This window comes from Lucilia sericata, unplaced genomic scaffold (genome assembly GCF_015586225.1).
Source record: "Lucilia sericata isolate MDLA Ls3-8-SP2 unplaced genomic scaffold, ASM1558622v1 Contig001114F_arrow, whole genome shotgun sequence".
Taxonomy (NCBI): domain Eukaryota; kingdom Metazoa; phylum Arthropoda; class Insecta; order Diptera; family Calliphoridae; genus Lucilia; species Lucilia sericata.
This window is the reverse complement of record NW_023995086.1, coordinates 59,827-75,703: the sequence shown is the minus strand read 5'-3', so window position 1 is coordinate 75,703 and position 15,877 is coordinate 59,827. Positions and strand designations below refer to the sequence as shown.

The 15,877-nt window shown below is 31.2% G+C and overlaps 1 protein-coding gene across 4 annotated transcripts in view; it reads right to left on the bottom strand.

Annotated features, from left to right (window-relative positions):
• LOC119610083 (protein scalloped) overlaps positions 1-15,877 on the bottom strand; it is a 59,351-nt gene that overhangs the window by 24,848 nt on the left and 18,626 nt on the right. For all 4 annotated transcript variants that reach the window (XM_037965179.1, XM_037965180.1, XM_037965181.1 and 1 more), the window contains exon 3: positions 12,359-12,497. In XM_037965179.1, coding sequence (XP_037821107.1) covers positions 12,359-12,497 — 139 coding nt within the window. The remainder of the gene's footprint in view (positions 1-12,358; positions 12,498-15,877) is intronic.

The window sequence follows — 15,877 nt, the reverse complement described above, 5'->3', positions numbered from 1 at the left end:
TTAAACAATTTCCAGTAAAACTATATGTTTTGCAGCAAACAGGAGACAGTTTAAACAAAATGACAAAAATAACAGCAACAACAACAAGAGTAATAATAAAAAAAGGACAATATGCTAAAGTCCTGGTACCGCTCTAAGGCTGTGTGTGTAAAAAAGACAAAGAGGAACGATTTGTGTGTGTGTGTGTTTTTTTTTGTCGGTATGTAAAAATTGTCCTTTAATAGAAAGGATTTTTTTTTTTTTTATTTGGTAAAACGCACACAGCAAAGGACTACAATGTGTTTAAACAAACATACACATGAAACATTTAAAATAGTACCTTTTAACATAGACAATTTGGTTAAGTGTGTGTGTATGTGTGTGTGTAGATATGGAAGGAGTAGCAGAAGGTTGTGTAAAACAAAAGACTTTGTTGGCTACACGATTACGTTTACAAAAAACGACGACCGAGTTTTGTAATTTATGTCCTTTTTCATTTAAATGATAAAGTTTTTTCCCTACATATTGTTGGTGTTGTTGTTGTCGTTGTTATTTTTAAATTTACGTAAAGGGTCGTCTAACTTTATAACACACCAGCAAAGCATACATAGACATGAGCAAGGTTTAAAATTTATAGCATTTTATATTTAGGTTTCGTGAATTGAATTTGATTTTTATGGGCTACAATTTCTTACAATCCACTCTACCTACCCCCCCCTTCTCCTCATACAACTGCTGTCTATAAACCTAGTGTAATTAATTTTAAGAGTGTGATAATAGACAAGGGCTTACTCTAGTCTTTATTCCTACATAGGCAAATTGTTGGTCTAGAAGTCTTTAAGCAAAAAGAGAGAGAGAGAGAAATGGAAAAGGATTTTTTATTTAAGAAATAGTTTGTAAAGAGCCTTAGGTTATACTTTATTTATGAATAAAACATAATGCCTTAAGTTATGCGTTAAAAAAATAATTTGGATATTTTATTTATTTTATTACAAGTTAGTAGTTGTTGTGTTGACTTTGTGGTTATTAGAATTTTTGAGCAGAGTATTATTTATGTAGTCAATAAGGCCTTTAAGGTAAATCATTTTCAAGGGGTTTTGGGGGATTTTGGATAATGTTTAAAAAGTTTTTAAAATGTTAAAATAATGATTTATATGTTGATTTTAATTTTAAAGTTTTTCTTTGTTATGTTGGATATGAGAGGATGACTATTGTAGGAATGCTTTCAGATATAAGTTGATTTGAAAGTTATTGGAAGGTTTATGATGTTAAGTCCCTGTTAGAAGTTCTAATTTTTTATCAAGTCCAATGACATAAATCGATAGTTTTTCGTAATAGCTGTCCCCACTTAAGTCGCCAAACATCAATCTTAAAGTGAGGGAATACTGATTTTAGAATAGATTAGTAGTTAATTACGATTTTAAGAATCAAACAACATCCTGTAAAAGTGATCGTTATCAACTTCAAATACCGATCTTAAAGTGACAGAATACTGATCTTCTATGATCTACTCGTGATTGATCGCGTACAGTTTAAGATGTTATGTGCTTTAGAGAAGTTTTCATGACGATGATCGTTAATTCAAATCTGTGCAATAATAATCAGAATGATCAATGATCTTTACCTTTAAATTTAAAGAATTCCGTTAAAAGACTTATTTCTAACTCTGTAGCGGTTTGCTAATCAATAAAATTCAAATTTTTATTAATCAGACATCATCCTATAAACGTGATCGTTATAAACTTTAGTAAAAATTTCGCTGAAGTTGTCAAATACCGATCTTAATATGAGAGAATACTGATATTTTATGATCTACTCGTGATTGATCGCCATTTTAAATACAGTTTAAGAAGTTTTTTATGTTCTTTAGAGAAGTCTCCATGACACCAAGACTTCTTTCTAACTCTGTAGGGGTGTGCTAATCCGCAGAGTTTACATTTTGTTAATCAGACACCATCCTGTAATCGTAACCGTTATGTACTTTAGTAAAAATTTCATTAATGTCGTTAAATACCAATCTTAATATGAGAGAATACTGATATTTTATGATCTACTCATGATTGATCGCGATTTTAGTACAATTTAAGAGGTTATATGCTTTCAAATCAATAGATTATAGTTAATTCAAATCTCTGCAATACTCATTAGAACGATCACTGATCTTTACCTTGAAATTTAAAACATTTTGTCAAGAGATTAGTAAAAATTTCGTCTATATGGTCAAATATCGTTTCTAAAGTGAGAGAATACTTATGATCTACTCGTAATTGATCGAGATTTTAAGTAGAGTTTAAGATCGTATGTGCTTTAGATACGTTTTCAATAATCATTATAACGATCAATGATCTTTACCTTCAAATATAAAGCAATTCGTCAAAAGTCTAGTAAAAATTTCGTTGAAGTAGTCAATTATCGATCATAAAGAGAATACTTATGATCTAATCGTAATTGATCGCGATTTTAAGTACAGTTTAAGATGATAAGTTTTCATAACTTTAACATCGTTAATTTAAATCTGTGCAATAGTCATTAGAATGATCAATGATCGTAACATGGCAATTCATAGAATTTCGTCAATAGACTTTTTTTCTATTTAAAATTGTTCTCTTTTTAACACTAGTTTAAGAGAGAACATTCCAATTAGTTGAAAAGCTAAAATACAATATACGATCGATAACGCATACTTCGGAGTTATGTTTTCTCTCTCTCCGCTGATTCTGGTTTTAGAATCTAAAGTTTAGATGAAAGACGTTTAGCATCCTTACATTCAACATTTACATCAGTTGATCGTTTACTACATCAGAGAGAGAAAGAGAGAGAGAGTGTGTGTAAGAGAAAGAAATATAGAACCCGCTATTTACATATATAGACCTTAAGAAACTAAAAATCAGATCAATTATGTTAAATGTTGAACATATATATATGTACGATCAAAATGCTTTAAAAAATAACTTTACTGAGAGGAGATCAGACTAAAATAAAACGTTTCAAATCTATAACTTTCAAAAAAACAATCACGAGATGTCTTTAACTTGAGGAACCAGACTAGTTAAATATTTAGAACCTCTAATGCAAGACAAAGGTGCTTCAAATGAAAGATGGACGGACTTTGTCAGATAGTTTTTAACATTTTTAATTCATCTTATCTTATTTAGATACTTTCTTTACTAAACATCATAACCTAAGTTATTTTGTAATTTACTTTAAATTAAAATTTCCTTATCCCATTTAACCATCATAATAATTTGTTTCTATTTGCAAATCAAACCCCCACATATGGACTTATACTACTTATACCGAACATGATGATACATACATTTAAATGTCATAAAAATTTTCCACTAGATTACAACAAAAAAATACTACAAACTACAGCAACTACATAAAAATTAACCAGAAAATTTTGTAAGAAAAAAAATAAAACTTCGTCACATAATGTGGGAAGTATAAATAAAATGCATTAAATGTGATTACAGCACATTTCCTCATCATCAAAACTACTACAACACATAAAGACAATGTAACGAGAAAAAATACAAAATGTATCCAAACACAAAGGCGCTACCTACCTTTTTGTGAAAACTTTGAAAAAAAAAAATCACCTAGAATTTGTGAAACAAAGTTTTTCGAATATTCCTGCTTTAAAATTTGTTTATTTCTTAAAATATATGTAGCTTACAGGCATATCACATCATAAGTTATCATATCTTTTAAAATACAATATCACTTAGACTGTGTGTTGGGAAAACTCCTTGCGGCTCTAATGTTTAAGCGCATAATGCAATAAACCACATTAGTAACTCCCACACACACACACAGTGTGTGTGTACGTTTGAACAATGTATGGCTAAAGTATAACTTTTTTGAACTTTGTAACTCTCATTTATATTGTTGTTATAATTTATTGACTTGACTGCTTGGACTGCTTGATTTAGAAGCGCTCTACTGATAATTTTATAGAAAAACTCACACAAAAACAATGGCAAATATATTGATTCCTTGCTAAAGATTAGAAGGCGACATATGCATATTATTACTTATATATATTGGTTCTATCGGGGGAAGTTAATAAAACACTTTAACATTCTTAGGAAAGTTTAAATTGTAAGTTCATTAACTTAATGGCAATTTTCCATGTTATTGATCGATCGCGATCATGCACAAATAATCGCGATCGATGATCATTCCTGCATGATCGCAATTATAAGGATTCTTTCTGATGATAAATCGATAGATTTTTCCCTAATTTTGAACATAAACATTTTAAACTGATCGTAATATCAGAACGATCAAAGATCGTTATATGAAAATTTAATCGATCAATTCGTTTATGATAGCGATTACAAGGAATGTTTATGTGAAAAGACACCTATATAGGCCTCAATCGGATCTGTTATACGATCCATAGTCTCTCTAGAGTGAATCGAAATAGACTAGATTTATTCACTTTAAAATTGTCCCTTATCGGAGCTGTTACTACTATGCCCCGAAGAGGACATCGAAGATTCGGTACAAGTCGAAAAACTAATGTTCGTTTAATTAGTTTGAAAGGAGAAAATACACCTATATAGGCCTCAATCGGATCTATTATGCGATCCATAGTCTCTCTAGAGTGAATCGAATAGACGAAATAGACGAATATAAGTCGAAAAACTAATATTCGTTCAATTACTTTGAAAGGAGAAAAGACAATCGGATCTGTTATGCGATCCATAGTCTCTCTAGAGTGAATCGAAATAGACCTCATGTCTGGCAGACTGGAATACTAATCTACCGGAGGCTTTAGTGAGAAACACTTTTCAATGTACATAGAATAAAGACGCCAATAAAGAAAAGCTCACAAATGTTTTAGTTGTATCGGAAGATCACTTATTTTCGGATCGTGGGTTAAAGGACATTAAACACCACCGAAAGATATTGAATTGAATAATGTTCGGGACCTTACTAAACAATCATTTAGAATGGAAGCCTTTTACCTTTGTTTATTAGTTCGAGATCGGGACAGCTTGTCCTCCATTAGATTGTAGTTTCGACCAGGCGAAGGCCCTGGTTAACAGGGAAAAATCTGAATCTTGGAAAGACTTCATAAATGAATATCACAGTAAACTAAATGAATATAAGAAAATTATTAATTTATTTAAATATTAATTTATGAAATCTATCCAAAACTCCGATTTTCCACTGTTACCCAGGGCCTTCGCCTGGTCCAAACTACAATCTCATAGAGGACAAGCTGTCCCGATCTCGAACTATTTAATAAAGCTGTTAAACGATTCCTTAGTAAGGTCCCGAACATTACATTATTATCTACCATTGATTAAGGCTAGGCATGGGCTTTGAATAAGACTTTTTCTATCTTCGAAACGTCTCTTACAGAAAAAGTCTTATTCAAAGCCCATGTCCTGCCAGATCCAATGGTAGATGGACAGGAAATTGGTAGAAATGAAATAGGCAATTAAACCTCAAATGGACTCTCTTTTATCACCTGGTATAAAGCGTACCATAGAGGAACCGAAACGGGGAAAAAAAAGAAGGCATGTCCAAGGGTATAATGAAGAGCAGGATACGGTGATATTTTCCCGGTACACTTGCAGATGGAGGCGGAATTAGTTTTAAATCATCTGTCAATGATATTTACAACATGTTTCAAATACGCATATACTCCCCTTAGAGACTTAGATGCAACATTATTTATTGAAAAAACCTCCAAATTTATCATCCTTAAGCAGTAAATTGTCTTTTAAAACCTCTTAACAAAACACCCTTTATTGAACAAAACCCACACAACCTCCCCCCCTCTCTCTCTCTCACCCTCAACAATTTGTTTAAGGGTAACAAAAGCTAAACATAAATATTTTCAGCTTAAAAGTATGCTATAGCTGGCAAACAATAAAGAAAGCAAGACTGCTAAAAGCATTTATTATAACTTTTTTAGCTTTGTAACAAGGATTTTCTTTTTTTCACTCGTTTTTTACTGCCTTGGATTATTAATATAACATAATTTATATTGTATAGATGAGTATATAAATATATAAAATTTGCATAGATTTTGTAAAGAGGAGGGCGGGGGAGGGTTAAATTCAATAAATTTTTTTCCTTAAGCTAAAGTCAGTCAAAAAGGTAATACAGTTGCTTTAAGTGTAAATATGAAATATGATATTTACTTTATAAGCAAAAGAAAAAAAGGACATAAATACAACAATTTATAGGGAAAGTACATGTTTACTTCTAAGTAAATATGTTGCTAAATTTAGCCTAAAATATGTTTCAGTTATTTATATTAAATATTGAAAAAAAACCAAGAATATTGAAATATCTTGAAAAGGAATTAATAAGCTTAAGGGCAAATATTTTGTATTAAATTTAACTGGGATTTGATTGATATTAATGAAAAACAAAATTAAACTTAAGAATAAGAAAACTTAAAGTCCTTTAAATAAACTAATTGAAACAATAGAAAATACAGTATAATTCAGCTTAAAAACTGTAATAATTTAGAATTGATTATAAAGCTCTTTTTTCTTTAGCCTACTTTTAGCTGTTATTTATTAATAACTAACTACTGCCTATGTTAGGTGTTTTTTCTTTCAGAAAAATCAATATCTTTTCTTGTTGTTTATAAAAAAACAGCATTTAATATTATTATGATTTTCCTAAGTATGTGTCCTTTAAGTCCTTTTTTCTGCTATTTTTTTCTTTCATTTTATCTACATTTTTATTGTTACACTAAACTAATTTTAATATCAAATTTTGATTTGATTTATTCTGCTGCCAAGAGAATAGATTTTGCTAAAGCTTTCTATATAAAGGCAAAAATAAAATAAAGGAACAATTTTTAAATTCAATTTAAATACTTGTCCACTCGATTTATTTCAATATTTTAATGTCCTTTTTTTTCTATACCAACAGCTCAAAGGAATAACAATTTTTTTCTATTTTTTCTATTACAGATCCCTTTTACCTCCCCTGATATAAAGTTAACTCATGCAAAATTCATCACGTTCCTAGAATTCACACACACACACTCGGGCAGACATATGCAGAGAGAGGAAATAGAGAAAAGAGGAGAGGGGGGGCAAACAATTTAGGAAAGGATGGAGAGGGGGAGCAAAATGAGGAAGCGAGGGGAGCAAAGATTTGAGAGCGAGCGAGCGAGATCGATGCCGACGGCTCGAGCTAGCGAGCGAGCGAGCGAGCGACAGCGAGCTAGCTAGGAGCGAGCAGCGATGAGCGAGCTACGAGCGAGCGAGCGAGGAGCAGCAGAGCGAGCGAGCGATCGAGCGATCGGCGAGCGAGGAGCGCGAGCGAGCGAGCGAGCGAGGCGAGCAGCGAGCGAGCGAGCGAGCGAGCGAGCGAGCGAGCGAGCGAGCGAGCGAGCGAGCGAGCGAGCGAGCGAGCGAGCGAGCGAGCGAGCGAGCGAGCGAGCGAGCGAGCGAGCGAGCGAGCGAGCGAGCGAGCGAGCGAGCGAGCGAGCGAGCGAGCGAGAGAGCGAGCGAGCGAGCGAGCAGCGAGCGAGCGAGCGAGCGAGAGGAAGCGAGAGAGCGAGCGAGGAGAGGAGCGAGCGAACGAACGAACGAAACGAAAACGAACGAACGAACGAACGAACGAACGAACGAACGAACGAACGAACGAACGAACGAACGAACGAACGAAAACGAACGAAAACGAACGAACGAACGAACGAACGAACGAACGAACGAAAACGAACAACGAACGAACGAACGAACGAACTAAACGAACGAACTAACGAAAGAATAACAAACGAACGAACGAACGAACGAACTAACTAACGAACGAACGAACGAACGAACGAACGAACGAACGAACTAAAAACGAACGAACGAACGAACGAACGAACGAACGAACGAACGAACGAACGAACGAACGAACGAACGAACAACGAACGAACGAACGAACGAACGAACGAACGAACGAACGAAAGAACGAACGAACGAACGAACGAAACGAACGAACGAACGAACGAAGAACGAACGAACGAACGAACGAAAACGAACGAACGAACGAACGAACGAACGAACGAACGAACGAACGAACGAACGAACGAACGAACGAACGAACGAACGAACGAACGAACGAACGAAACGAACGAAACGAACTAAACGAACGAACGAACTAACGAACGAACGAAAGAACGAACGAACGAACGAACGAACTAAAGAACGAACGAACGAACTAACTAACTAACTAACGAACGAAACTAACTAACTAACTAACTAACGAACTAACGAACTAACGAAAAACTAACTAACTAACTAACTAACAACTAACTAACTAACTAACTAACTAACGAACTAACTAACTAACTAACTAACTAACTAACTAACTAACTAACTAACTAACTAACTAACTAACTAATAACTAACTAACTAACTAACTAACTAACTAACTGACTAACTAACTAACTAAATAACTAACTACCTAACTAACTAACTAACTAACTAACTAACGAACTAACTAACTAAAGAAGTAAAATTTCTTTTACAATTTACCCCATTTAAGAACAACCCTCGTTTATTATATCTCTAAAATGATTTTCTAATATAAAACTCTACTATTTAACTTTGACTGTATCTTTTCAGTTCTACTTTTTTTCCTTTTTTCTTCCACTAAGTGTCATTTCTGTCTTGTGAAGCAAAAAGAAAAAAAATTAAAAAAAAACTCAGCAACGATTATGTCTGAAGGATCTAATGTGTTGTGAAGACAGAGAGAGAAAGTTCATGTCCTTTTTTAATAATGCTGTTGTGAATAATTTTTTTTCTAAAATTTATAACTGCAGAGAAGAGTTGATGTTGTTGCTGACGATGATGATGATGTTGATGGAAGGACTAAAGCAGTTGTCATGTTTTGAATATGTTGCTGTTGATGATGATGAATTGTGAAATGTTTTGTGACAAACTATTTTACTGAAGTTAAATGCTAAATAACAACAAAATAAATTTATTTCATAAAACTAAAAGATGTGTTTTGTGAATATTATGTTGAAGTAGTACGTAGTAGAGTTGGGTCAGGCAAACTTTTGTTTTTTTTTTTATGGAGTAAAGAAAGAGTAAAAACATGATAAAAGAATAATGAGAGAAAGGAACAGGATTCTAGAAATGTCCTTAAGCATATTATTGGATGCATGTTATAAACTAATGTTAAACATTTGCACATTCTTTAGTTTTCTATTGTATTAGAGTTTTTTTCTTCTGTTAGTTTTTTCTATTTTGTTTCTACTGTTCTTCTTTGGTATAATTTAAAATAAAGTGCATTTAAAAAGTTTCTGCTTAAAGACAATGGTGAATCTTTTTTTGTAAATTTTGTAGGAAATAAAGAATTAAAATTTACTTGAAAGAAATTACTAGGAAAATTGTAAGATATTTAAAGAACATAGTGAGTATATTGATTTTTTGCTTCGGGAAAGTTGAATTTTGAACCAACTGAGAACATATTATGATTTACTTCTTTAATTTGAAAAAAAGTTCCCCAGAAGCAAACCAGTTGCTCAATGAAGCTTATGGTGATTGTGTGTCGTCGGTACCAATGTTCTAGAAACGGTTTGTGTGATTCAGAAGTGGTGATTTTGACACGATAGACAAATTCCCAGCAAAAACCTTATGATGACTTTTACTTACTCAACTACTTATTTTGCAATGTCTAATACATACCGTTTGCATTACTTAGAAGTAGTACAGCAATGACTAACAAGCTCTTGTTAGAATGTTGTCGAACTCAAGAAGACCTTGCAAAATCATTAGGAGCAACTCAAGCAGCAATTTCCGAACGTTTGCGAGCAACCTGGGAATTTGCGTACGTCGGGCGCAATACTTTTTAAAAACTATTTAGAAAGAATTGGTTGAGATTGTATGCTTCGCCAGTCTTATAGCCCAGATTTTGTCCTAACCGACTGCTATTAGTTTCGATCGAGAATGCCGTCCTCGGCATAGACTTTACTTCAGAACTTGGTATCCGAGGTTGATTTGAATCGTTCTTGACTTCAAAAGAACATAACAGTGAATCTGTTCCGAACACAACGGATTGGTTTGAAGGAAGAATATGTGGCCAAACATGAAAGCATAATATATCATGATGACAACGCTCGGGCGCCTGTTGCAATACTTTTTAAAAAGTATTTAGAAAGAAGTGTTTGGAAAGTTTGCCCCGGCCGATTGCTATTAGTTTCGATCGAGGCACAATACTCTCTCCTACATAGGCTTTACTTCAGAACAGGGTGTCCAAAGTTTGCCTCATTGGGGCGGTTGACAGTTATTTTGGAGCGGAATCTTTATATTTCCAGGAAAATGGATCGAAGTTTTACTTTTGATTTTATAATAAAAACTATTTGAAATTACAATTATCTAAGTTTGCATGATAAAACGTAAACATTTTGGAACATAGCTTAAGAATGGCGAATCATCCCCAGTGGTCTATGAACCCCCATTACTCAAGTAGTCGATTTTCTGTTCTTTCTTTATAAAAAAAACTTTCTTAGTTTTACTTAATCAAGTTTTTACTGTGAAACTCTTTAATTAAGAAAACAATTAGATTGGGCAAACATTTTGGAAATACCTTAAGAATGGCTAATGAACCCCTTTCCTACAAGTAATCGATTTTCTGTTCTTTCTTTATAAAAAAAAACTTTCTTAGTGCTATTTAATTAAGTTTTTAGTGTGAAACTTGTTAAACATGAAATCAAAATAAGGAAATAGCTTAAGAATAATGAATATACCCCAGCGGTCTATAAACCCCCTGCACTCAAGTAGTCGATTTTCCGTTTATTATTTATAAAAACTTTTCATAGTTCTGCTTATTCGTAATTTTACAGTGAAACCTTTTAATTAGGAAAATAATTCTGATAAAAAAAACTTCAGATTAAAGAATCTACCCCAGTGAATGAACCCCTTGATTTACTGTTCTTTGCTTATAAAAAAACTTCTTAGTGCTACTTAATTAAGTTTTAACTATGAAACTTGTTAATAAGGAAATAGCATAAGAATGACTAATCTACCCCAGCGGCCTGTGAACCCCTTTGGCATAAGTAGTCGTTTTACTATGCTTTGTTTGTAAAAACCTTTCAAGGTTTTGCTTATTCGAGTTTTAAACATCTTAATTAGGAAAATAATTCTGATTGAAAAAACGTAAAAATAGTGAATCTACCCCAGTGGCTTATGAACCCCAGTCACGCAAGTAACCGATTTTCTTTTCTTATTTATCTTGTTTTAATAACAACCTTTTTTTAAACGCAGTTTTCAAGAGTTTTTACTAGAAAACTTCTTAATTATGAAAATAATTCTGTTGAAGCCCCTATGGCTTATGATCCCCTCTTTCTTAAGAGTTCTCATTTATGCTCTAATTTTTAGTTTAAAATTTTTCTACTAATTTCCACTTAAATCATAACACCTGTTTACTTTTGTTAAGAGAAAAATTTAAAAATTCATTCAGACAAATCAATATTTAATTCCCAAAAATAATTTTTATGAAAAAATCATGATTAACTTAAATGACTCTTTAAACGTTTTTTAAATACAGACATCAATATAAATTTAAAACAAAATCACTAATGACATAAGTATGATGTAATAAGACCTCAATATTATCAACATAATCAAAAAGAAATTTTCAAAAAAACCCAAGACCTGTCCACACACAATAACTTACAAAAGTAAAATGGAAATTTTGAAAAAAAAGAAAATATCGATAAAACAAAAACTTACAACAGGTATATTGAAGACATCTTAGCAGACATGATTACCGAAAAAAAAGAAGAGACCGGGCAGACGTTTAGACAGACATCTGCATAACCTTTTCAAACAAATGCATCTGTGCAGTTTGCCGCATACACAACAGCCGACAAATCAAAGTCAAGTCAGAGTAGACTGCTGCAGTAGATGCACAAGATAATCATCTTGTTTTTTTCTTTCTTCAAACGCACAATTTAATGAGCTGGCTGGAGAAAAAGACATTCTCGGTTTTTGAAACCAAAGATGCAATCAAAGACACGCAATGGCAAAAAAAAAAAATCAAGTGAACACAACTCAACGCTCTACATGATAGGAATAAGATTGAGGGCAACCAAAAAGGATGACATATATTACGTGGGTTTGTTCATTCATACAAAATCAAAATTAAGAAAAAAAAAAAAACTCAAACTGTCTTCCGTTCAAAGTCTCAGTATGAAATCATTTTTTGATTTATGACTTTTTTTGTAATTATGGTTGTAATTCAGAACAAAAGGCAAAAAAATCAAATAGTAGCTTATATCGTTTCAACTTAACCTTAATTAACTTTTTTATCTTATCTTGTAAGAAATCTGTCAAATTTTATTCTCAATATTTGTTGCTCTTGTTAAGAGAGTAAATTTTGTATATCTTTAACTTACCATACATTTTACCCTCATCGGAGAGTATAATTTTTCTACGTCCACATGGTGGATATATTGAGAGGGCTTCTTGAAAACTTTGTTCAATATCTGGACTCCAAACACCTTCGGCATCGGCATTTGATAGATCTTTTTCATCCTGGAAAAGAAATTAAAAAGAAAAATAGCAAATTTAATGAAAAGTTCTTTATGGAAAAAAATATTAAAAAGAAAAGAAAATTTATCAAAAAATTGCCTTTAAAGAACAAATTTTAAAGAAAATTTATTGAAATTTTTTTCAAAAGAAGAAAAATATTTTTGCTAAAGAAGAAACTTTAAATTTCTCTAGAGTTCTTCTCTACTGATGGTGAATTTTCTTTAAGAAAGAAAATTTTTGAAAAAATATTTTCACAATTTCCTTAAGAGTTTTTATTAAAAAATTTCTTTGAGGATTTTTGCCAAAAAAAGAAAATTTTCAATATTTTTTTCTAAAGAAAAAAACTGATCGTGAATTTTCTTCTTCTCTAGAGAAGAAAATGTATCGAAAATGTTCTTTATAGAAAAGATTTTAATGAAAACTTTCTTTAAGGATCAAAAATGATGGCTGCAGAAGAATCTTTAGCGAACATTTTCTCCATAGAATAAGAGTGATCGTGAATTTTTGAAATAATTTCTCAATTTTTCAATTAAATCTCTTCCTTAGAGAACAGATCTCATTGAAAACTTTCCTTAAATATCAAAGATTATTGCTAAAATATAAAATTTATTAAAATTTTTCTTAACGATCGTGAATTTTCTTCTTCTCTGGAGAACGGAAATGTTCTTTATGAAAGAGACTTTATTTAAAACTTTCTTTAAGGATCAAAAATTTTTGCTAAAGAAAAAACTTTAGCAAACATTTTCTTTACAGAAGAACACTGATCGTAAATTTTCTTCATCTCTTTGTAATCTTTGTAGAAGAGATTTTATGGAAAAAATTCTTTAAGGATCAAAAATGATTGCTAAAGAACAATCATTAGCGAAAATTTATTGTAGAGAAGATACTTGATCGCCAATGTTCTTTAAGAAAGGCAATTTTTGACATAATCTCCAAAGAAGAATCAATAGAAGAAAACTGATCGCGAATGTTCTTTGGCGTTTATTGCCAAAAACGAAAATGTATTAAAAATTTTCTCTAAAGAAGACAACAGATCGTGAATTTCTCAAGAGAAGAAAATTTATTGAGAATGTTCTTGAAAACTTTCTTTGAAGATCAAAAATTATTGTTAATGAAGAAAATTTATCAAAAAAGAGAATAAAACGGATCGTGAATTTTCTTTAAGAATGACAATTTTTGAAATTAATTGTCAATTTTCTGAAGAATGTTCATTGTAGAAGAGATTTTATTGAAAACTTTCTTTGAGGATAAAAAATTATTGTTAAAGAAGAAAATTTATTAAAAATTTTCTTTAAATAAAGAAAACTGATCGCGAATAATCTTTAAGAAACACAATTTTTTAAAAAAATTCCCAACTTTTCAAATAATTTCCTTAAAAAGGAGATTGTATTGAAAACTTTCTTTGAGGATCAAAAATGTTTGATAAAAATTAAAATTTTTCAAAAATTTTCTTAAACTTAAAAAAAGAAAACTGATCATGAATTTTCTTTAAGAAAGAAAATTTTCTAAAAAATTTCCAAAATTTTGCAAAAAGATTTATTGAAAACTGATCGCCATGATTTTGATCGTCAATTTGCTCTAAACAATAGACTTGATCGTGATTTCCTCTTAAGTAAAAAATTTATCATTAAGTTTCTCATAGAACATTTTCTATAAAAAATATTTTCTGAATTAGAAAAATGATCGTCAGATTTCTTAAAAATTATCACCAATTTTCTGTAAACCTATAACTGATCTTGATTTTCTCTACAAGAGAAAATTCTCGTAAATTTTCTCTAATCAAACAATATTTTTTAAAAAAAAATTTTTGAATTTTCTCTAAAGTAGAAAATTGATCGTCAGTTTGTTCAAACTGGTCGCAAATTTTATCTGAAGAAGAAAACTGATCGTAAATCTTCTTGAAGAAAGAAAAAAAAATCTCATTCCAAAAAGAATATTTGTCGAAAATTTCTTAAAAAAAAAAATATTCATAATTTTTTGATCGTCAGTTTTCTCTAAACAATAGAACTGATCTTGATCTTTAAAGTATAAAAATTATTGTAAATTATCTCTAATAACAAAATTTATTGTAAATTTTCTGAAAGAGGAAAAGTTTAGTTAAATTTTCTCTAAAGTAGAAAATTGATCGTCAGCTTGTACAAAAAATGATCGTAAATTTTCCTTTCTTTAACATTATGTGAGCTATGATCCATTTCAAGCTTTTAAAAGTTACCCAATATGAAATTTTTGCCTCAAATTTTTACAAGTCGTTTAAAAATTACAACCAATTTTTTGAAAAATTTACTGGAATCATTTCATTCGTTCCTTTAGAAATAAATGGGTCTCAAACGGTTAATTTCAAAATGAATAAAATTAAAACAATCGATTTGAAATATGGAATTATAACATGAAAAAAAAACCCTAAAACATCTGTAATTCGCTTCATCTAGAGGTGTGTGCGTGTAAATTTTTAAAAAAAATTTCACATCCTGCTTGAAACTTTCACACATACCGTCTGCCATTTGCCATTAATTTAACAAATATATTTAACCACAAAAAACTAAAAACAAACTACTAAAATTCTGACAACTAAATAGGAGTCATATAACACAATGATTTATTATGTCCAAACATACTCATATGGTTTTTAAATAATAAACCCAACTAAAATAGATTTAATAGTTAGGATTAGGGAGAAAGGGAGGTTCTAAACACAACAGTAGTCAAGGTACTTGACATAACTATATGTATGTATATAATCATATAATTTTAGGTGTGACACTTAAATTACAGTTAAAAATGGAAAAAAAAAAATATATATAATACTTATTGATACTTCAAAACTAAAACACACAGATATTAATACGCACACACACACACTCTAAACTCACTCACTAACTAAGTAATATGGGTATTTAGGGGGAAGGAAGTTCAAGTGTCATGTAATGTGAGACATTTTTAGGTTTAAATGTTAGAATGTAGTGCTTAACATTTTGTAGCAGCTAAAGCAGCAGCAGCAAAAATTCAAGCAGAAAAATGTGATTATGATCCTTCCTTAAAAACTTTATGAATTGTCCTATTTATTTGCCATAGTCTGCTATAAACCTAAACCCATACATTAAAGATGTGTCATATATAAAATTATTAAATAAGGACAGTTCAAGAAAGATCTTTGAAAAACATTACAATAGAATGATCTCTAATACTATTTAAGGTGGCATCCAGACCTCCATTGAAGCATTTATTGTTGTATGATGCTGATCTTTCTTTTCCTGTTTATTCTTTTCGAAAACTTTTCATTTAACCCTCGTTTCTGACTTTTAGTTGTTACGGGCTTTTTTAAAGTACTTTATTATTATTATGTGACACTCTTGACAATTAAAAATCACTTGTAATTGCAGTCA